Source organism: Arachis hypogaea, chromosome 18, assembly GCF_003086295.3.
Source record: "Arachis hypogaea cultivar Tifrunner chromosome 18, arahy.Tifrunner.gnm2.J5K5, whole genome shotgun sequence".
Taxonomy (NCBI): Eukaryota; Viridiplantae; Streptophyta; class Magnoliopsida; order Fabales; family Fabaceae; genus Arachis; species Arachis hypogaea.
In genome coordinates, this window is record NC_092053.1 from 133,407,087 (window position 1) to 133,430,597 (window position 23,511).

At 32.2% G+C, this 23,511-nt stretch overlaps 2 protein-coding genes and 1 long non-coding RNA gene across 6 annotated transcripts; 2 read left to right on the plus strand and 1 right to left on the minus strand.

Moving 5' to 3' along the window:
* The first annotated feature begins 236 nt into the window (after window positions 1-236).
* Window positions 237-8,533, plus strand: LOC112770819 (respiratory burst oxidase homolog protein C). Its single transcript, XM_025815229.3, has 12 exons — window positions 237-1,219; window positions 1,402-1,564; window positions 1,677-1,725; window positions 1,885-1,998; window positions 2,328-2,753; window positions 2,987-3,370; window positions 3,937-4,032; window positions 4,153-4,268; window positions 4,406-4,508; window positions 4,840-4,913; window positions 6,731-7,281; window positions 8,063-8,533. The coding sequence occupies exons 1-12, from the start codon at window positions 490-492 to the stop codon at window positions 8,170-8,172; spliced, it is 2,916 nt and encodes a 971-aa protein (XP_025671014.1). The 5' UTR covers window positions 237-489; the 3' UTR covers window positions 8,173-8,533.
* A 7,509-nt stretch (window positions 8,534-16,042) lies between these two features.
* LOC140181200 (uncharacterized) lies at window positions 16,043-17,593 on the plus strand. Its single transcript, XR_011876111.1, has 2 exons — window positions 16,043-17,031; window positions 17,194-17,593. It is a non-coding gene; the product is annotated as an uncharacterized lncRNA (long non-coding RNA).
* Window positions 17,594-18,879: 1,286 nt separating this feature from the next.
* Window positions 18,880-22,812, minus strand: LOC112771549 (transcription initiation factor IIA large subunit). Of its 4 annotated transcripts, none has more exons than XM_072224598.1 (11): window positions 22,398-22,812; window positions 22,038-22,196; window positions 21,804-21,944; window positions 21,528-21,585; window positions 21,397-21,431; window positions 21,053-21,181; window positions 20,465-20,608; window positions 19,738-19,801; window positions 19,485-19,651; window positions 19,276-19,359; window positions 18,880-19,181 (listed from the first exon to the last, which is right to left on the minus strand). In XM_072224598.1, exons 1-11 carry the CDS (start codon window positions 22,527-22,529, stop codon window positions 19,158-19,160), a joined length of 1,137 nt encoding a protein of 378 aa, XP_072080699.1. In that variant the 5' UTR covers window positions 22,530-22,812; the 3' UTR covers window positions 18,880-19,157. The 4 variants fall into 4 exon arrangements, with proteins under 4 accessions (XP_072080699.1, XP_025672106.1, XP_072080698.1 ...); XM_025816321.2 differs by having other exon boundaries at window positions 19,485-19,660; XM_072224597.1 differs by having other exon boundaries at window positions 21,397-21,455.
* Window positions 22,813-23,511: the final 699 nt, after the last annotated feature.

The window sequence follows — 23,511 nt, forward strand, 5'->3', positions numbered from 1 at the left end:
AGTTTTAATGGTGTAAGATTGGTGTGAAATTTTATCCAATAACTTATTTTTCTTTACTGATTATATACCGGTCAAAATTTAATAAAATTGCTGCCGCTATACTTTTTCAATAAAAAATTAGATGTCAGTGTCCTGCCATCTAAAATCCTTTGCACCAAAATTGACATTTGGAACGTCGCCACGTCACAAATCAGAAAAAAATATTATTATGTTGCAAACTACGCGTAGAAAGCAGCAGTGAAGCACAGCACCCACTCCAACTCCATTACATCTCAAAATGGAAAAGACAATAATCTCCATTCTCCAACAATCACGATAACTCGATAAACTTGAATAAAATAATCGTATCTCTCTAACAATGTCTTTCTTTCTTTCTTTAAATCTTTCTCCATACATAAATTAACAAGCTAAAGATATCTCCTTCTTCTTCTTCACGCAGTTGTGACTTGAGTCAACAACTTTTGCATCAGAATATCCGTCACTAATAACATGGAAAAATCTGATGAAGATTTTTATAACCGTCACCACCACCGTCGTGATAATTCCGACATCGAACTCGTCGCCGGTGATAGAGTTCCTCATTCTGGCCCTCTAAGCAAAAGACTGGCAAGAAGAAGTTCCAAGTTGAATAATAATAATAATAATGAAGCTCTTCTTGTTCATGGAAATGATGACGTCATCACTTCAACTTCTTCTTCTTCTTCTTGTAAGCAACAAGTGGATCATGATGATGGAGGAGGACAAGACTACGTTGAAGTCACAATGGACATTCATGGCGGTTCCGTTGCGCTTCACAGCGTCAAAGACGTTTCAGGTAACGACCTTAACGAAGACGAGAAGCTTGTTCTTCTCGGTAAAGGAATGGAGAAGAAGAGATCCTTTGGTGCTACTGTTGTTAGAACCGCTTCCATTAAAATGAAGCAGGTTTCTCAAGAACTCAAACGACTCGCTTCGATTTCTTCGAAACAAACAGCACCTTCTTCTTCTTCTGATGCTGCTGCTGCTGCTGCTGCAAGAAGAGGACACTACGATAGGACTAAGTCCGCGGCTTCGAGTGCTCTCAAGGGACTTAAGTTCATCGCTAAGGGTGGCGGTGGTGGTGGTGGTGGCGGTGGCGGTGGTGGTGGTGCAGGGTGGCATGAAGTTGAGAAGCAGTTTGATGTTCTTACTGCTTCAACTGATGGATGGCTTCATCGGTCTCTCTTTGGAAAATGCATAGGTAATAATTGAAATTGAAGAGTTCATAACAAATCTGCACTATTTTTTTGTTGTTGCTTTCCAAGTGTTTGTGAAATTGTTTGTGTGTGTGAGTGAGTGAAATAAGAACTTGTTCTGAGTAGTTTTCTTTTAGGATGTGTTTGGATAACTATGGTTTGGATTTGTTGAATTGTTTGTATGTAGGGATGAGCAAGGAATCGGAGGCATTTGCTGGTGTGCTTTTTGATTCTTTGGCTAGGAGGAGAGATATTCATGGGGATTCAATTAACAAGGCTCAATTGAAGGACTTTTGGGACCAGATTTCTGACCAGAGTTTTGATTCCAGGCTCAGAACCTTCTTTGACATGTAACTAATTCATTACCTCTTTACTTAATTTTAGAAGTAGGAAAATAAATTGGTTGGTATTTTCTTTAATTCCCACCATTAAGTATGTTAACCTTGATTTGGAATAATGCAGGGTTGATAAAGATGCAGATGGAAGAATCACCGAGGAAGAAATTAAAGAGGTTTATATGAATTTTCTTTTTAAATTCATCAACAGAAAAATTAGAATGAGGATAGTGAAGTAGTTTTTATCAGCAACCTTTTTTCCTTTCCTAGCTTTGCATTTGGTTCCCATGAGAATAGGAGTTTCCGTGATCACAAATGATCAATTCTGTTTTCAGATCATCGGCCTTAGTGCCACAACAAACAAACTCTCAAACATACAGCAGCAGGCTGAAGAATATGCAGCTTTGATCATGGAAGAACTAGACCCTGAAGAGACAGGATTTATCATGGTATTTACATCATCCTATTTCATATCGTTTTGGTATAAAACTTATCAAAATTAAGTAAAATTCGTCACTATTACAGTTTTACATACAGATAAGTACTTATATTTCAAATCATAAGTATGAAGTTGATTTATATGTAAGATGATGAGAGGGACTGATTTCACTTGTATTTAGGAAATTAGATCAAATCCATAAGAAAAATTTTACAAAGACCAAAATCATAAGTAGCTAACTCTAGAAGTGACTAGAAATTTATTTGAAAAGAAAAACAAAAACCCCATATTACTCATGTTAATCTCATTTATTTGGCCAATTGGTGATTACTTCATCAGCTGGATAGCCTAGAGATGCTCTTATTGCATGGGCCAAGTCATTCTACAAGAGGTGATAGCAAGTACCTAAGCCAAATGCTAAGCTTGAAACTGAAGCCTACATATGAAGACAGTGCTATTAGGAGGTGCTATACAAATACCAAGTACTTCATACAGGACAACTGGCAAAGAACTTGGGTTATGGCACTGTGGATTTGTGTGATGTTAGGTTTATTTGCCTACAAATTCATACACTATAGAAGGAGAAAAGATGTATATCATGTTATGGGGTATTGTGTATGCATGGCCAAAGGTGCAGCTGAGACACTTAAATTGAACATGGCTATTATCTTGTTACCAGTTTGCCGGAACACTATTACTTGGCTGAGGAATAAGACCAAGCTTGGCATCATGGTTCCTTTTGATGACAACCTTAACTTCCACAAGGTACTATTTTTCACTTGCCCCAAATCTTTGTTGGGACTTGTGTGTTTTCACAAGTCAAATTGTCAAAAGGGTATGAAGAATATTGGGAGTGTTTCATGATTTAGAAGTGGCAAATTTGCTTCTCAAGGAACATATTTGTTTCTCAAGATTCCCTTGCTGAATAAATGTGTCACCATTTTAATAAAGTTAGTAGTACAAATAAAGTGAGGGTATATATGTTGTTGTTCTTGCAGGTGATAGCTGTGGCAGTAGCAATTGGTGTTGGAATACATGCAATTTTTCATCTTTCTTGCGACTTCCCTCGCCTCCTTCGTGCAAGCCCTCAAAAGTACAAGCCAATGGTACAGTATTTTGGACCTCAACCAAAAAGTTATTGGCATTTTGTGAAAACATGGGAAGGAGTCACAGGGATTATAATGGTTGTTCTAATGGCAATAGCATTCACATTGGCCACACCTTGGTTCAGGAGAAACAGGGTTAAGCTTCCTAAACCACTCAACAGTCTAACTGGCTTCAATGCATTTTGGTACTCACATCATCTCTTTGTCATTGTCTATGCCTCGTTGATTGTTCATGGAATCAAACTTTTCTTGACCAAAGAGTGGTACGAGAAAACGGTTAGTAACTTCGATCCCTTTTCCTTTGTATAAATTGCACTGACACTTTCCTGAGGTTAAAGTTAAATTATATACAACACTTTATTTTTTTAATGTTTGCATTGACTTTGTTAGTGTTGTGTTTATAAAAGAAATTAATATCACAGGCTCACAGCTTACAATCTATAGAAATATTAAGTATTATATAACTTTAAATTGCACTAGAAATTCATTAAAAATTTAAAATATACTATTGGAAATATCAAAACAGAGAAGTATTGTGTGTATTATTGTCTAATGTCAAGACTAGAGAGAAGCCATCGCAATTTACCCTTTTCCTTTTTAGAATAAATTATCATTTTTAATCATAAAGGATTCAAATGCCGACAATTTTAACTATAACAAGCTAAACTAATTCAATATTTAATAAAGATTGAGTTAGTTTGACAAAATTACTTAATGAATTGTCCAATTTTAGTTTACATCTTTGTTGGTTATTAGAAATGATAGTTTATTTTTTTATTTGTTATTGTTTATTTATCTTTTTTACCCTGCAAAATTTGATGTTGTATGAATATGTTTTGTAGACTTGGATGTACTTGGCAATTCCCATGACCATTTATTCATTGGAAAGACTAACTAGAGCACTAAGATCTAGTATCAAACCTGTAAAAATATTAAAGGTGAGTATCAAATCAAACAAATAGAATTCATTTACTCATTATATGAAAGAAACACATTTGCTAATATTAGCACATAAAATAGTAATTCTTACCACATTTTCACTGATGACTAATTTGAAGGTGGCTGTATACCCTGGGAATGTGTTGGCTCTTCATATGTCAAAGCCTCAGGGATTTAGATATAAGAGTGGACAATACATGTTTGTTAATTGTGCTGCTGTATCACCATTTGAATGGTATGATGAATAGTTTGGAGAAACCTAAGTAACTTTTTTTTTTATATAGAAATTTTGCTTCTTAGTTTCTTTCATATAACTTTTAGTAGTATTAATATCTAAATTCTTATTATGTTAATTTGTTTATGCTTTTACAGGCATCCATTTTCTATAACATCAGCCCCTGAAGATAACTATCTTAGTGTTCACATTAGAACATTAGGGGATTGGACCAGAAGTCTCAGAACAAAATTTTCAGAGGTGAATTACCCTTCAAGTTAACTTTTGTTGGTAATACTATTTTGCATAAGAGTTTCATTAAAATAGTAACAACAGAATATCACTAGTATATAAATTATTACATTTGCTTCTAGAATTGCAATATCACATCAATTTTATTTTAGTATTATTATTTAATTATCATTATTATTTTCAAATCCGCGTGCTATCATTGTCTTGTGTACATATGTGGTCTCTTTTTGTCTCCCTCATACATAATTTAATGTTAGTGTATCCTTTTTAAATAAAAAATAAATGAACTGGGTTTCTTGTAATTAAACAATGAATAGATTAATTCTTTGGGTCCTTTCAGGTGTGCCAGCCACCCAACAATGGCAAGAGTGGACTTCTAAGGGCTGAGTGCATGCCAGGAGATTGCTGTCCAAGGTCAGCCACCTTTTTAATTGGGAAAATTAGAAGAACAAATGCCAGTTCCATAATGAAAAAATAAAATAAAATTTTGCAGTCTCAAAAGTGGACTTTAAAACGATTTAAGGGAAAAAAGGGTTTATATAAGTTTTAAATTCTTGTAAAATTAGCAATCTAAAATTTTTAATCTTATATTTTCTAATTATATTTTGGTCTAAAAATTTGGAAAATAAGTAAATTTGGTTTCTACTATCATTCCATGTACAAATTATTTGGGATATATATATATATATACACAATCATGATGTACACAAAAAATTAGTCATTCGTATAAAATACAGTTGAGATACAAAATATATTAAAAATAAGTTAAACAATACATATATTTATACACAAATACACGGTGACATAACATTTTTGATATACATATATATACTTGAATCACAAATATATGTGAAATTTTGTGAAGTACAGACAAGGACTTGTTTCATTTACTTATAAAAAAAATTGTATCGAAACCCAAAAAATATTAGAGAGACCAAAATCATAAATCACTAATGTCAGACAAACATTACCACAACATACATAAGTATAACCAAGCCTCTATATATATAAAAAAAAAATAAGTATAATCAAGCATGCAGTTTATGGCGTACCAAAACTACTTGGTATGGTTTATGAAATTTAAAGAAACTATAGAAGTATAAATGATCTTATTAATGTTTGTTGACCAAACAACATAAATAGAACTTATTATATATTTGGCCTTTCTGGTTTGGTTGTAAATAAATAGCACTTGTTGCGGAGATTCCCTTAAATTCTTAATAATCAAAGTGACCAAATCTAATAAATATTAATAATGATTGTTAATGAAAACATGTGATTAGTTGTTATTCGGATCTTGGAAGGTTGATAAGGACTCCAGTTGAAAATTCTTGCCTGTGTGTGATAGGTAGTCAAACCAATCAAATTACTGTATTCATGAAATAGTTGAATCAATCAATACGTAACTAATTATAGATTGTGAGTTGTGATGAAATGAAATAGTTGAGTTGAGTAGATTGACATTTTTTATGGATTTAGATTTTTTAAATTTTGGATTTCACTTTAGAGGACAAAGTGTAACATCTCATTGTTTATTTTATAAATAAGACAAAAAAAATATAAAAAAAATTATTTAAACATAAGAAATTACACTTTATCTTCTAAAGTAAAAATTTAAAATTCGAAAGATTTAAATTCTTTTCTTATAACCTATATTTGATATTGCTGCCGACATATTAATACTACTTTTGCCAAAAAAAAAAAAAATTACCCTACTTTATAATAAAATATTCAATCAATATAAATAGTTATCCATTACATAATTACTCGTTATGATTTGCCATTGTACTAAAATTTTATCTACTAGTAATATAAAATTATTTAGAGTAAAGCGACAAATAATCCCGAAAAATTTATACTTTAAATAGATTAGTTTTTAAAGAAAAAAATATTAATAAAATTTTTTAAGGTAGTAAATGTGGACACACTATTTTTAAATTAGTCCCTATAAATATAATTAGAATAAAAGAACTTAATTTAAATTAACTTGTTTACGTTTATTATTTTAAAAGATTTTATTAGTACTTCTTTTTTTTAGTGATTAATTTGTTCGAAATATAAATTTATTTGTCACTTTTCTCAACTATTTAACACTTTCAACACATGAAATCAATATATATGTGGATATTTTTTTGTTAAGAATATATAATTGATACTTTGTCAAAATCAAATTCTATTGCCTAAAGACAATCAAGATTATTGATGATTAACTTGGTCACATCATGGTGCAGTACCTTCCCTAAGGTCCTAATTGATGGTCCATATGGAGCCCCAGCACAAGACTACAAACAATATGAAGTGGTTCTATTGGTAGGGTTGGGAATTGGGGCCACCCCTATGATCAGCATATTGAAGGACATAGTGAACAATTATAAGGCCATGGAAGAGGATGAATTAGGGTCCACCATGGAAGAAGGAGGAGTAGCATCAAGTGATAACAAATCACCAAAAAGGAGGGGTAATTTGGTAAATTTCAAGACTAGGAGGGCCTACTTCTATTGGGTGACAAGGGAACAAGGTTCATTTGATTGGTTCAAAGGTGTAATGAATGAGGTTGCTGATGCTGATCGTAGAGGAGTGATTGAGTTACATAACTATTGCACTAGTGTTTATGAAGAAGGTGATGCTCGTTCAGCCCTAATTGAAATGCTTCAATCCTTAAACCATGCTAAGAATGGTGTTGACATTGTTTCTGGGACAAGGATTAAGTCTCACTTTGCCAAACCTAATTGGCGAAGTGTTTACAAGCGTATTGCACTAAATCATCCACATGCTCGCATTGGTGAGTTTTCTTATGAAGTTTTTATATCTATATTTCTTTATTCTTTGCTTTTTCCAAAATTTTAAAGGGAAAAAAAATTAAAGTTAAAAGAAAAATAAAATCAAAAAAATTAAACAAATCAAAATTTTTCTCCTTATTTTCTAAAGAGTAAATAACAATTTTGACACTCAACAAATTTTAAGACAAAATAGACTTCGATTTTTGTTTTTGACAAAATAAATTTTTAAATATCAGCCCTGCTTGACAAAATAGACTAATTATTAATCCATCATTTTAGACGTTTAGACTATTTTATCAAACAGAACTAATATTTTAAAGTTTATTTTATCAAAAATAAAAATTAAAATCCATTTTATCAAAACAAAATTTTGTTGAGTGATAAAATAATTATTTACCCTTTCCTAAATAAAGTTGCATAGAAAGAAGAATATGTCTAAAAGATTTTTGATAGATATAGAGATGATCTCTAGATGAGATAAGCATGATCATTAGATGACATTAGCAATAAACACATATTATATGATTCTAACAACCAAACTTTTTTCCTTCTTTCTTTTAACATAAACATAAAAGCAATAAAACAATGCCTTTTTTCAACAGATGGCAATAATCCATGTATCTTTTAGAAGATCGCATAGAGGCCCATTTAATTAAAGAACATTTATGTTTATGAATCATTGTCTTCCAAAAAGTTGGAGTAATAATGCTTATCATCAATTAATATATATGTCTGCATCATAACAAAAAGCATAATGTTTCGTGTTTGCAATAATGTATGTAGGGGTTTTCTATTGTGGTCCACCAGCACTAACAAAGGAGCTTCGTCAGCTAGCTTCAGATTTTTCACACAACACAACAACCAAATATGATTTCCATAAGGAGAATTTCTAATATACTGAGAAATTATTGAAGACAAAGGGCAGAAATTTTGGCAGAGATAAGATGGTCCTCTATCAACCTTGAATATGACACTATATATATATATATATATATATATATAAGGATATATTGATGTACATTTAATTTGTTGATTATAATTTGAGGTAGTTCAAGTAGCAATTATTATTATAGGTATATAATTAAGATTAAGAATGGAAAAACAACCAAGAAGGTTATTGTTTGCTAACTCTTCTTGTGTGGTTTCTCTCTTGAAAGATCTTAAGATCTTTTAAAAATTATTTATGTTCCACCTAAATGTATTATTAGTTTAATTTCAGCTCCTATAAAATTTTTATATATCATTTTCCCCCTCCTTTTTTGTTGTTTCTACTTTCTATTCCATGTTGTTTTAAATTTTGCTTCTCATCATTCTAATGTTACAAGTTATTCAAACAATTCAAGGAGTAATGTATGTGGTTAAGGGTCTGGCGCTGTCCAATAGGTTACTAAATGCACAAGGTAGGATTCGAACTCCCGACACTTGTTTAAGCGGATGAGTGAGCTGACCACTCGACTAACCAAAGTTGGTTATTTTAAATTTTTTATATAAAGAAATAGTAACTCCGACATTTGTTTAAGCGGATGAGTAACCACTCGACTAACCCAAGTTGGTTATTTTAAATTTTTTATATAAAGAAATAGTAACCCCCTCTTCCCAATAAAAGGATAGTCAATTAGTCACATTGTAAAAACAAAGAAAATGTTTTTGCTTTGGGTCATATAAACTTGTTTTTGTTGGAGTCAGGAAGTAATGTGTCAAATTCCAATAAGTAATGTATACGGGCTAAACGATTGGTAATGGGTTTTATTTTATATGGCGTGAAACAAGCAATGTGATGTATATGTTGGGTCTGTCAAATTAAGCCATGAGATTGAGGGGAGTGTTCTTCTCACAAAAACTATTTGATAATTTCCAGCCAAAAAGACAAAAACTATATGTGATAATTTATTAATAGATTTTCTTGCAGCTGAGGCCTGGATCATATGGGCTATGGCAAATTGGTTGTCTCTTAAAATGTGTTCTAATTTAAGAACCCGAAAATGTATGAATAGTATTCTGACCCAAAAAAAAAAAAAGGATCTCATTTCTTATTTGAGAATAATATGACACTTTTGGTAATATTAAAATTAAAACCATAACCAAGTTGGGTTGGTCTAGTGGTTAGCTCACTAGTCCGCTTAAGCAAGTGTCGGGGGTTCGAATCTCGCCTTGTGCATGCAGCAACCCATTGGCCAGCGGCAAACCCTTAAATGGAGCTCAGTACCGCGACGGATTAGTCCTTGACCTGCCGGGTTGGGGGATACCGTGGGAAACAAAAAAAAAAATTAAAACCATATTTTTTTATATTTTGGTAATATTTTTTTAAGTAACACTTTTAAAAAAATATTATTTAATAATAAAAAAAATATTACTTTAATTTTAACAATACTTTTTAAAATATCATAATCACTGTAGTCATTCTAACATAGTTATAATAAAATGACTATATATATATATATTATTTTTAAATTGTCCTCAATGCCTATCAGTATTTCTCATCGCCAAATAATAATAATAATAATAATAATAATAATAATAATAATAATAATAATAATGTTGGTGAAAGATAATTTGGACAAATCACATTAGAAATGAGTAACATTATTAAATTCAGAAGTCACAATATCACTCTTCAATTATGATGTCAACCCACAAAAATTGTGGTAAGGGATTGTGAATTTTGGAATAAGTTACGTTAGGTATGTAATTTTTAATGGACGAGGAACTACATCTGTGTGGGAAATGAATTTATTTAGTCAGTTTCATGGACTGTTACAGTCTATCAGTTTGGTGAGCAAGAAAGCGAAAATAAGGTGGTGAGACAATTTGATAAAAAAAATATATTTTTAATTATCTCTTTAGTGAATGTGTTATGGATTGAGACGCTTCTGAAAGACACTAGGATGAATATTCTTGAAATTAGTAATAATATTTGTATTCTTTGTAAGAAGAATGTTGACATCGCTATATATTTGTTTGTTGTTTGTGTATTTAATTGATAGGAGTGGTGTGCATGATCCCAACAATTTAGACTAACATGGATGTACCTTGTTGTAATGAAAGAACATTTTGAGAATTAGCTGACAATCTATATGAGAAGGGAAGATTAAAAGAAGTGATTGATATATATAAATATATTTTTGTAATTTATAAAATAAATGGTTAAATTGGTCTTTAAAAAAAATTATTTTTTAAATTAGTCTCCAAAAAATTTTAATTTATCCTTTAAATATTTTAAATTAGTTATGTTAGTCTTTTCGTTATTTTTTTTATGGTATCAAATTTTTCTAGTGTGACACGTTAAGTGACACCCAATACACACCTACGAGTCTCAATTGACTATTAATATGATAAGTTTATGAAATTAAATCAAATCAAAACTTAATTGAGAAGAAAACTTGAGGCATTAAAATTCCTCAAATTAGGGTTAATTTAATCTAATTTTTTAAGGACTAATTTGATCATTTATCCGTAATTTATAATATTTAGTCGAGTAAAAATAAGAATATATTTTAAAATATATTGACAGAGATAAATGAATTATAATATTTTCATCGTAGAATTATTCTTCATTATTTAATATTTATATTGGTCTCATGTTATTATTCCTTACCTTATGTTGAGCTCTTTTTTATTAAAATAAAAAAATAATATATCTCACAACTATAATACTGAATTACTGGTTGTCGGTGGAGCATAATCATAGATCTATATTCAGTGTTATTAGTTAGATTCTTTGCTTAAAAAGACAATCTAAACTTCAAAATTTTGAAGTATAATTGATTAATTATTTTTCAAACTAGTGAATGCCAGCAAGCTAATAAGTAGCTTATATCAGAGCCAAAAATAAGGGAGAAAAAAAGTCAAATATTTCACATACAAACAAATGAAGAACCACAAAACCAAAACCTTCATCAAATTAATACCAAAACTCAATTACTAGAAACCAAATTAAATCGCCTTAGAAACCATATATGCATTGATTCAAAATAAGAATTAACCCAAAACATTAATTAACAATACACAGCCCTTTCAATAATTGGTTTTTATGTATATGGAAGTAAAGTACTAATTTCTAATTAAGAATCACAGCAAAATTACTTGGAACTTGGATAATAATGATCCATCCACTAATTAACTTAATTAGAGGATCATTATTATTATATCTATTCACTAATATGATATTTTTTTTATCTTTTATGATATCTTTCAATCCGATAGCACGAAGATTAATCTGTCGCAAATCGAAGTTACATTTAAGAGTTTGCCGTGATCAGTGAATTGCTACTTGTATAAGGCGAGATTCGAACCTACCTGAATATAATTATGATTAGGAACCAGTGATACAAGAGAACATTCTCTGACTTCTAAACCTCATTAGTTGTTGTTGCTTTGAAATTGGAGGGGGTGATGATATTGAAGAAGAACCAACAACCCCGTTTCCAAAATCTTCAACAGATTTATGTCTCCGATGATGATGATGATCTACATCACTTTGTGCATGATGATGATGATGGTAGATCTCAGCCATGGTGATGTTATAGCTTAGAGATGAAGAATCAAGACACTCATATTGGCGTCTATTTCTGTTCTTCTTTAATGCTCTTAACACCAAAGGTACAAGACCCTCCATTTATAAAATCTTGATCTTCAATGAAGGATATGAAACTTGGAACCAAGTATTTGTAGTTAGAGAAAAGAAAATGGAAAATTTGAGGAAATGGGAATGAAGTTGCTGAGTTAGGTGGGTTTTAATTTGGATTCTATATTTTTGTTGTTATTGTTGTGGGCCCCACCAACGAACATTGTCACACGTTAAACTTGGTTCTTTGACTTTGATGACAATGACCAAAATGGTAAAATTAGAGCCAATCAAAACAAAATAAAAACAAAAATACAAATATGGAAATTAATTACTACTACTTGCTATGAATAATGAAAAATAAATCTTGCAACATCACAAATTAATACTTATCAATAAAAAAGAGGCCGGCCCAACATAGTCAGCAATTAGTGGAAATTCTTAATAATTTTAGGTAAACAAGTGGCCTAATCCAATTTGTCATGTAGTTGGATTCCTTCAATTATTTAGTTTGGGGGTTCAAATCCTAACAATTTGTGAGGAGGGTTTCTACTAGTTTAGCCAGCAGTTAAAAAACCGTTTACCATCTCAACTTTCAAACCAAAAATCGTTAAAAAATTAGACGATTTTTTTGATTTATTGGTTAACCGTCAATTTAATCGATTTTTTTATTGATTTTTTGTTAGACAGTTTTTGACATTATTCGAACCAGTTAAATAATTGGTTTTCAATTATTCTAGTTGAACTGGTCGGTCTAGTTCGGTTTTCAGAACCATGGCCAACACCCATGCCCATTTGAGAAATCTTTAGTGCAAGTGAATTTTTTTTTTGTCTAAATATGCAAAAAAATAAAACAAACACTATCTTATATCCGAGCGGATGATTTGTTAGAGATTAACACAGGGCTCAGAACAAATAACATGATTAGAGTCTTGGTACCATATCTAGTCATCCGCAGCCCTATTTACTTCTTAGGACACCCACTCAACGTGACAAATCAAGATTGGGATAAAAATTCCTGAATTTTGTGAACTAAATCTGTTACTTCAGATAAATATCCACTTATAAGATGCGAGTAGATTTAATTATTACTATAGATAGTGGATGTTCTAGATAATAATAATAATAATAATAATAATAATAATAATAATAATAATAAAGAACTTATACTTTTAAAAAATCCAAACACTAATTATATAAGCAGAATCCGCTAAAATACTCTTTCAAAAGGAAACTGTTTGGTAAGTAATTTATTTTGCAGTAAGTTTGACTTTTCTCAATCTCCTATTTTGGACTTGCAAGTGGGAAGTGCTAAAGACTATATAACGATAGCTTTATAAAAACATGGAGCAGTTGGGTCTGAAGTATCAACCTTTTGTGAAAGGGGAGAAGAATATGATGATAAAGAGAAACAGAGCAAGAGGAGGATGCCCTACAAGGCTAGGGAAGCAAAATTTCTATTGATGTCAATTGTTAAGTCCATGTTACAATCTTTGTGTTAACAATTGCCTTGAATGAAATATGATCCTTAAAAGTTATGTTAATAGCAAAAATAATGACTGAATTGGTTTATGGTCATACTTAATATACAGTACAAAATTAGTAAAATACAATTTCATGATAGCAAATACCCTTTTAAAAAAGGGTTGCCATACAAGCAAGATTTAAAGTACAAATAATTTATTTATTTTTATTATATTAAAGTTTTTGTACAGTATATTTAAGTTATTTTTATTTTTCTAATGATGTCACATCAACACATTTACTTGACAAAATTTAGAAATCAATCAATCAAATTTTAGAAAATAAAAAATAAAACCATAACTCCGACAATTAATTAATTAAATACAATAAACATCTACATTAAAAATGTTATAATAATATTATCACAACAAATTCTAAGTTATAAACTATTCAAATTTCATACTATTTTTTTTATGATCATCGGGGCAGAAACACCCAAAAAAAGAAAACTAAATAGAAACTACTCTAGGGAGAGCCATACCTATAGAATTAGCATGAAAAGCTAAGGAAATACAAGAAGGCAGATTGAAAAAAATATGATAGCCAGATGGGAGACTATGACCAAAGTGAGCCAACCTATCAGCACAAGTATTTGCTTCCCGAAACTGGTGATGAATATTCCAGCTAGTAAGTCTGCTGCATCTGTTTCTGATAGCCAATACTAAAGATCTAGTAGGATGTAAGTCAATTTCCTCTTGGCGGCAAAGCTTCACTGCAACAAGGGAGTCCGCTTCAATAATCAGATGGGAGCAACCAATATTCAAAGTTAGCTCCAAGCCTAGTAAAATTCCCCAAAGCTCCGCTGTCGTCACTGTTCCGCCGTCCAAATTCGCACTAAAGCAAGCCATAAATCTTCCATCAGAGTCTCTTAGGATCCCACCACAAGCTGCTCTTCCTCCATCTAACACAGAGCCATCCGAGTTGAGCTTAATAAACGGGTGATCTGGTGGCTTCCATTTAATCTGTCTTTCAATGAAATTACAAACCTTCTTCCTGCTCTGAGCAAGCTCGAGCTGTGCCAAAGAGTAGTCCTTCGCTAAGTGGAAGGCCAAAAAATGAATGATATTCTCTGCTACGGCCTCATTGCTATCAAAGATCACCTTATTTCGACGAAGCCATAGTGCATTCATTGTGCATACAAAAAGGAGGGGCCAGTGAACCCCTTTAAAGAGTGATTGGGATGATAAATTCTCCAACAACCAAGGGAGGAGGGGGTGTTGAAAAAATTACCAAATCTCAATCTGGCATCAATGCTCATCCATGTTTGTCTCGCGACTCTGCAGTCTCGGATCACATGGAGCATCGATTCGGTTGCCTCACCACAAATAACACAAGATCCATCCTGGGCCATATTTCTTTTGACTCTAATCTCATTTGTTAATAGCACCTCATTTGCAACAAGCCAGCAAAAAATACGCAGCCTTTGGGGAACTTCAAGCTTCCAGATCTTCAAAAACAGCTTAGCGCTATTACTTCCAGATCTTTTAACTTCAAATTTCATACTATGTGACATACTTATATATCATAAATAAGACTCTTACCGCTATTACTTTATTTCACAATTTGTGGTTTGTCTAAGAAAAATATTTACACCAACAAATAAAAAAAATCTATTTATTTAAAAATGATTCTATTAGATGATTTGGTATAAAATAAAAATATTTATTATATTTTTAAAACAAATTTACAAGAAAAAACGTTATTATTACTTTTACTATTTATACTTTTTTCATTATTTTGTAAACATATAATTATATTTTAAAATTTTTATAATTATACTTATTTAAATATGCTATTTAAATAAAAAAATCAATTTTAATTATTTTTTAGTATTATTTTGAGTTTGTATTACTTAAGACATTGTTTGACAAAGTGAGTTAAAAAAATATTAACAGATATTTTTACTTTATGCTATTTAAATTATTTTTGTTGAAAATAACTTATTCAATATATATACACACACAAAATACATATTTTAAAAATTTTTAATCTTATTATTATAAATGTCATTGAAAAACTGTATGTACTAGAAAAAAAAATAAGTAAATATCAAAAGAAAATCCACAAAAAATAACATTTTTGTACTACAAAACAAAATATTATTAACATGTATTTTTACTTTATACTATTTAAGTTATTCTTATTAAAAATAGCTTATTCAATATATTATATATACACATACAATAAATATTGTAAAAATTTTTATTCTTATTATTATAGATGTCATTGAAAAACTGTATACATTAGGAAAAGAAGAATAAATAAATGTCAAAGAAAAATCCATAAAAAATACAAAAAATTAAAATTTTTGTGCTACAACATAAAAAAATATTATAGATTCAAATTATAAAAAATTTCATCAAATTATACCTATTCATACAAAATTTCATCAAATTATAAATTACTAACTCAATAATTATGAGTTAATAGTCAAAATCGTCCCTGAAAGATACCCCGATTTCTATTTTTGTCCCCGAAAGATAAAATTAATCGAATTCGTCCCCGAAAGATAACCAACATGGGTCACGTTCGTCCTTCCGTCATCTACTTCGCTGAGATGGCAAACATTTGATGACGTGTCTCGTTAATTGCCAGCGTGGCAAACGCCAAATAACACCCTTTTATTGCTGACAAGATAAGTCTTTTAAAATAATTCAAATTAATCCTAAATAGATGAACCCTAATCCCAAATGCAGGAGGCTCACCGGGCTAGCGTTGAGGTCCCAGCAGCTTTCCTTAGCATTATCACCTCCCAATTCATGCTGGTTCCACCGGTGCTCGATGGGCCCACGTGTCCCGCGAACACCAGAAGGAACGGCGGCAAGGACCCGAGCTCGTAGATCAGTACGCTCTTCTAAACCTCCATCCACCTCTCTATCCTCTTTGTGTACCCTTTTATCCTCCACCTCACCAAATCCATCACCATCACCATCAATCCCGTGTTGAAGTAGCAGGGCCTGCGCCCCTCAAATGTCCCCACAGTGGTGGTCCGACTAGAACGCCGCCATGAAATACTTGCTGAAGTTGGCGTGGCAGTACTCGAGTGTTCAGATGGTCCTGGAGCTTAGGCTGGGGCTCCAAAGCTTGGATATGTCGTCCACGACAACCAAATCAGAATCGAGATAGATGACTCTGTTGATGCAAGTTTCGAGGTCAGCGAGGTAATTTCTGGCGTAATTTAGCAGTTACTTGATGGAAGTTGAGATCAGGTTGCTAACGATATTGGGATCAAAGTAGTAATTCTAAGATCGTGAAGCTTATTATCCATGCCATAGCAACAATTTGCATGCATTGTACAAACTTAATTTAAATATTTGCTTGGTTCACAAAGGCCACCAAAATTTACTGTATCCAAGAACCTCATTTCCAGTTCTATATCAATGATGAAAGGGTCTACCTTAATGAAATTGAGCACATCCTGATCATGGTATCCCGGATAGACTTCTTGCAAAGAGTACCAAAATTTGTAAAACTCTATTGATCTAATATTGGACTTTACAAAGTTAAACCCGTCATTGGGTCTATTCTCTAAATCATATGAGCTACCCATGAAAATGATCGCATGCTATCTGGAAATCTGCATCATGGTGAAACTGAGGAAATGGGTCCCTGAACCACATGATATCGACATCCTGGAAGAGGAATATAATCACATCAATCTAATGTATACATCTTAGAAATGTATCTTGCTTTCTATATAGAGTATTTCAATTCTACTTTTCCTTTTAAAATTTTTATCCACCATGTAAAAAAACTCATTGTGTGTATAATGAAAGAACAGCCATTAAAATACTTACTGTGAATACAAAATTGTACCCCATCTCAGGAACAGAACATAGGAAATTGTCCTATTAACTGCGGAAAGGTGGATTGAACGAGGAAATTGAGATTGGAGTCAGAGACAAGGAAATGGAAGAAGATGTTCTCAGGGCAAGGGAGTGCTGGAGGATGAAGTGGACGGCAGCAATGGAGCCGGCAATGGAGTTGCGGAGGTACTCGAGGTTGAGGGTTAAGGCAACACGGACAGGGGAACGGTTGCAGACGGTGGTTAGGGTGCAGTTGTTGGGACGGCATTGCTCTGCATTTCTAAGTAGCTAGGTAATTCCAAGAATTTGGGATTAGGGTTCATCTACTTAGGGACTAATTTGAATTGTTTTAAAAGACTTGTCTTGTCAGTAATAAGAGGGTGCTACTTGGCATCTGCCATGTTGGCAGTTAAAGGGACACATCAGCGAATGTTTGCCATCTCAGCGAAGGAGATGACGGAAGAACGAACGTGACCATGTTGATCATATTTCGGGGACGAATTCGATTAATTTTATTTTTCGAGGACGAAAATGGAAATCGAGGTATATTTTAGGGATGATTTTGACTATTAACTCCAATAATTATTATAGATTCAAAATTAAAGGTTTTAGATCAAAGTGCTACAATAACTTTTGTGCTATTTGATAGAGAAGCAAAAAAATTATTGGACACAACTATCTAAAAATCTAATTACACTCCAAGATAACAATGACACTCAAGCACCATCCTAATTGAAAAATTTATACGTCATACTTATATTTGAAGTCAAAGTAAATTATTTTAACTATAACTATGCTCTCATCAATACATTATTACCAAAACATTTGTCCCAACAAAAAAATACCAAAACTCAACTCCTATTACAACAAATAAAATAGGTAATACAACAAAAATTTTATTTATTCACAACATCATTTATATTGCTCATTTATATTCTTCATTGATTATAGAAACCAACTTCATCAACACTAATATCATCACACCTAGATGACATAATAATCAAGTAATTAAAAAAAAAACAAATCTAAGAGACATCTTCAGATGAAAAACATATATACAAAGATGAAATAAAAAAAAGATAAGAAAATACATACAAGTCAATAATTCAGAAAAAAATATGTCTCTACAAGAACATATAATAGAAAGAAGAAAGAAACAACTCCAACAACCAAAAATAAAAAAGACAAACACGATATAAAAAAACTAAATCCGTTAATTAAAACAAATACAAAACTAAAAACAACAAATGAAGATATAACTCTATACAACTTCAATATAAAAAACTTATATTATAAAATATTTTAAATAAAAAACACGTCGAGTTTAATATTACTTAAGTTTGTATATATTTTAATTAATTTTTAAATAATATAATATTTTTTAAAATATACTATATACCATCATTAAATTATCATCCCGCTGGGATGTCACTCTAATTTCTTTGTTAAAATGTATTCTAGGTTTAACCGTTTTAACTTTTAAGTCAAGAGGCAATCTGTTATGAAAGAATGTAACTATCTTTACAAAAATGCCTCAACTGTTGCAAAGGAATATAATTCAAAGGAAAATTCCTTTTACTTCAGTACCCATTTGGCGTTTTAAATGAGGATTTTGGTACGGAATACATACAATGCTACTGTCATTAATTTCTCCTCTTAAACACTAAAACGTGCTTGTCTTGCCTATTATTAAACAAAACCAGGCCTAAATAATTCCATGATTATCATACAAATCAATTTTTGAATTGTCCAGTTATAATTATACAGTGCTAAAGATCTACGTACCTAACCATAAGTAAGGCCGAAAATTGCTCATCCTTTATGTACAATATTAAACAGGCCAACATCAAAACAATAGTCTCCAAAGTATAAAGGAATTCTCTCCTCCTCAAGCTTCCATTTTATAATTAAAATCAGAGAAAGATTACAAAACACTCGACGAGACTAATGGCGCATGCCTCCCGAAAACACTCACCCAACACAATCAGAAATCAAATTCCCCTGTCGCCTGAAATAGGGTAAAGTAGAATTCATTGTAACATTTTGAAAAAGTGAAATTAAAGGATGAAAAATACCATTTTTTGTCCTTGAGACCAACATACCTTATTGAAGAGAATGTCTTTATTATTTATGTGCATGATGCCATCCTTCAATGTGCATTTCCACCTGCTCTTGGTACGTGTCACCTGTATTTATAGTAAGTATAAGACTTTTACTCAGCAAAAGGATTCGACAACCTTGAACCATTAACTACATCATATTACAACAGCACTCATATCTAACATGTACACAAGGAGGAAGGTTGTATCACCTTGTCAAACTGAGCCAAAACAAGATGATGTGTATCTTGATCTTCTCCTTGATCCAGATCATCAAAATCATCATCGTCGTCATTCTCATTTAATGGCTCATCATCATCATCGTCATCTTCATTGTCATTTGCTGCCTCATTTTGAGCTACAAGAGCAGGGGTGCTTGCTGGTATCTCTAATAAAACGGCAAAACATCATCAGCAATATATATCTTCAAAATAGAACACTTATATAACCATGTTCCAAATATACCAGGAGGAGCCGGTGTATTTGCAATGTTGTAGTCTTCACTCAACACTCCTTCATAATTGTATATCTGCCACAGGATCAACAGAACCCAGCACAGATTATTGCACAAAACATGGTGAGAGTAGTGTTAAATGAAGCACGAAATGAATTACCAAAGAAAGATTGAATCTGCAAGCAAATAAAGAATCGACTAGGATTACAGAATCCAATCTTATTTCTTACCAATTATTTGGCTAACTATTACCAGCCACCAAAAGTAGCACCAAGTGTGATATGTATCATTCTCAAATATGCAACTACTTCAGGTTCCTTACATTACAATATCCACCTTTAATTGAAAATTTAACCACTAAGAATTCGAAATGCTTAAATGTTTCCTCAAGACTGTGAAGTCCTGTATTTGGCAATAATGAACAGGGAAAAAGGAGCTCATATTTACAATAAATCAAAGAGAACCGTGCAAATGTAATCTACAAAATTCCTTACTAATTATTACCTACCAGAAAGATCAATTCTGAAGTGATTATGAAGGAGTCCCCAATCCCAACAAATTAAATAGATAACAAGTGAATGTAACCTTATTTTAACATTGTACACAGTTATTAAATGCTAAATTGAAAGCTAAGGTATATATTAACATTTAACAAAGACCAAAAGTTCAAGGGATATGTATCCATTTTCCCCCAAAAGGAAAGGAGGCCCATAAAAAGAAAAAAAAATATCTACTCACATTAGGAGTAGAAATCATATCATCATCAAAAGGAATTGGTCCATCAAGTTGCGGAATCCTAGAAGTTGGCCTCACTAAATCAGCTGGTATTTTCTCTTTAGAAGTTATAAGACGTGCATTAATGGAGATTCCGCCTCCGCATACCTGAAAAATGTGAAATTAATAAAATGACAGAAATATAAGTATCTGCAGATAATGTTCAACCATTTTTCCCCCTCTTGAAAGATTTTAAATTTCAACCTATATGAGGGTAAGATTTAAAACTGAAAACAACACAGGCTCTTTTGACAATAATAGAGTAGAGTGATAGTCAACAGATTAACTGCAGATCAATGTCTAACAGATTAGTGTACTCCCAGTTAAATTGTGAATTGTCATAAACATAAGTGTAACTTTGATTCATTCAGGGTAAGTCAATAATCACAAATTCAGCAGAAATAACAAATATGGCAAATATTGACAATTAACATCAATATCATTAGTTATTGCAGAAGTAATTACAAACAAGATGAACCACCAAGAATTAAAAAAAAAAAAAAAAAAAAAAAAAAAAAAAAAAAAAACTTGCCAATAGAAAACAAGATGTACCTCAACTTCAAAAGATCCAGATGCAGAATCTCCAGCCCCATCCTGCTGAGGTATATATCCATCAGCATTGTTATATTGTGAAGCCAAATCATCGCGTTTTCGTTTTCCCATGGGCGCTTTGAAGAATTCCTTGGTGTTTTTCAAGCATAAATAATATCTAAATGAGATGACCATATTTTACCTCTATAAGCTCACACTTAGCATTCTATAACAAATCACCCATTTAATGTGTGCAACAAGACAGGAGTATTTGCTGCTTCATACAAGAACACTATCATATGATCCCTTCAAGTTTTAACAGCAGGGAACAACAATTCTTCTTAATACCTCATTGGTTTGCTTACCTGTGTAAGAGGTTGATTAGAAGTTCCTCTACCAGCTTCATCCCGTCCATCATCGTAAGCTACAATAATACACATCATCATTGCACAAAGACGTTTCACTAAAATTTTGTCCCAAGTTTAAATGGACTCACCAACATTAACATCAAGTGAGGGCCTCTGGTTCATCCAGGGAGAGGGAGGCAGTTGTTGCTGCAAGATTTAAGAACAATCTCAATGTAATGATAATTAAAGACCCATGTGCAGATTTCAATAACAAGGTTCAGCCAATGACTATGTATTGATCCAACTGAATAAATGGAGAATAGTGATTGAGAAACTAAAACCAATTGGGGAAATTTTTCCGAAACTTTGTGATACAATTATGGAGCCAATCAGACAAAAAAAAAAAAAAAAAAAAAAAACTTTACCACGTATGGACTAGGTTGTCCTCCTTTTACATCAGCATCATTTCCAGAAGAAGTGTAGTCGCTCGGTCCAGTTGGGATGTTATACATAGAGTTATCCACGGTTCCTGGTAAAGGGGTTTGCATTGGAGTTTGCAGAGGCGTCTGCACATTCGGAAAAAAGCCCATAAGTTATTAACTCATGAAATCACATAAAAGGGATAACCTTAGTGGTGAAAACTTATGATTAAGACTCACAGGTGGAAAAAGCATTTCAGCAGTAGGAGTTTCATACTCTTCATTCCCCTCATACGGCACATTAAGATCGTGAACTGCACCGGGGTTTGTCTTAGTTCCACTGGACCTTTCTATGGGAGCAACAAGAACACCAGCTTGTATCATCTTTGATTCCCACAACTAAACAAATCAAAATACAATAAACAAAATAAATAATAGCAAAACCAATAACCGATCGGATCTAACCCTAGATCAAGCAGGTCCAGCTCAGAAACAAAATATCTTGCAAACAAAATCAATTGAAGTAGGAATCTAATTCATGTAACTGAAGAAAATGATACGAAGGAATCAAAATGAGAAAGGGAGAGAAGATGAGATTACAGCTTGGAGCTCCTTGAGAACTTCCTCGCCGGGACCAGCGTTGTTGATGAACTCGTCGCGAACCTTGACGATGACGTCCTCAATTACGTCGATATAGACCTGGCTTGTGGTTACGGTGGCCGTGGCCGCCATGACGGAAAATTGCGGAAGCTGGGAGGTGCGTATTAATATTATTGAGTGTCTTGTGCTCTGAAATTGGGTCCGATTGGAAAGGAAGTGGAACGGTGTTTCTAGGGTTTGGGGGAGAGAGTGGAGTTGGAGCTGAGTGATACGGCGAAGAGAGAGAAAGAGACGGAGGAGAGAGAGATTTAGAGAGAGAATAAAAGAAAGAAAGAGAGAGAGAGGAATATAAATAGGTTTGCATCCGATTTTTAATCATCGATCCACGTGTTAATAATGTGTGTTTCCTTCTTTCATCTTTTTTTCCTTTCTCACTATACTTGAGATATTCACAAGGAAAATAAAGAATGTTAATTCATCAATTAGGGAATAAGATTGACAGTTATACTTGCGTTTAAATTGTAAAAAATACATTTAGAATATAGGGTCTGTCTTTGATAACTACATTCATTTTGAACCTTTGTAATATATACACATTAATTATTAACTATATAGACGTTTATGATTAGGTGAAAATTCAGGTATAGTTGATTTTATGTGAAGTTGATAGTTGAGATTTGAGAGTTGTTAGATGAAAATTTAGTCAAATCTGTTAAATTATCTAACGACTCTCTGTTATTCACTTCACGTGAAGTCAACTGCACTTAAATTTTCACCTTAAGATAAATATTTAAGCCTCCTATCAACTATACAAAAATTAAAAAAGAAAGTTACATTTAAAATCATCAAAGATAAAATACAAAAGAAGGTACAATCTTGAAATAGAAATTATTGTCAACAAGTGAAAGACATGTCCTGATTATAACTGTTGAAGAAACAATCCCTGTGTATACCCTATCCTGTTTTAAGTTTATTGATTCACTTTTAGATGAGATTCATAGGATTTTAACACAATTTTGGTGGAGTTAAAGAGGCACTGAAAGGAGAATGTGATAAATTAGCTGGGACAAAATGACAAGATCCAAAAGAGAGGAAAGATTGAGTTTAAAAGACC

Coding starts and splice junctions, on each gene's coding strand:
- LOC112770819 (XM_025815229.3), top strand. CDS start 490: ATGGAAAAATCTGATGAAGATTTTTATAACCGTCACCACCACCGTCGT. Junction 1,999..2,327: donor AAGAGACAGGATTTATCATG/GTATTTACATCA, acceptor TTACTTCATCAG/CTGGATAGCCTAGAGATGCT. Junction 3,371..3,936: donor AAGAGTGGTACGAGAAAACG/GTTAGTAACTTC, acceptor TATGTTTTGTAG/ACTTGGATGTACTTGGCAAT.
- LOC112771549 (XM_025816320.2), bottom strand. CDS start 22,529: ATGGCGGCCACGGCCACCGTAACCACAAGCCAGGTCTATATCGACGTA. Junction 21,945..22,037: donor CTGAAATGCTTTTTCCACCT/GTGAGTCTTAAT, acceptor CCGAATGTGCAG/ACGCCTCTGCAAACTCCAAT. Junction 19,661..19,737: donor AAATACACCGGCTCCTCCTG/GTATATTTGGAA, acceptor CCGTTTTATTAG/AGATACCAGCAAGCACCCCT.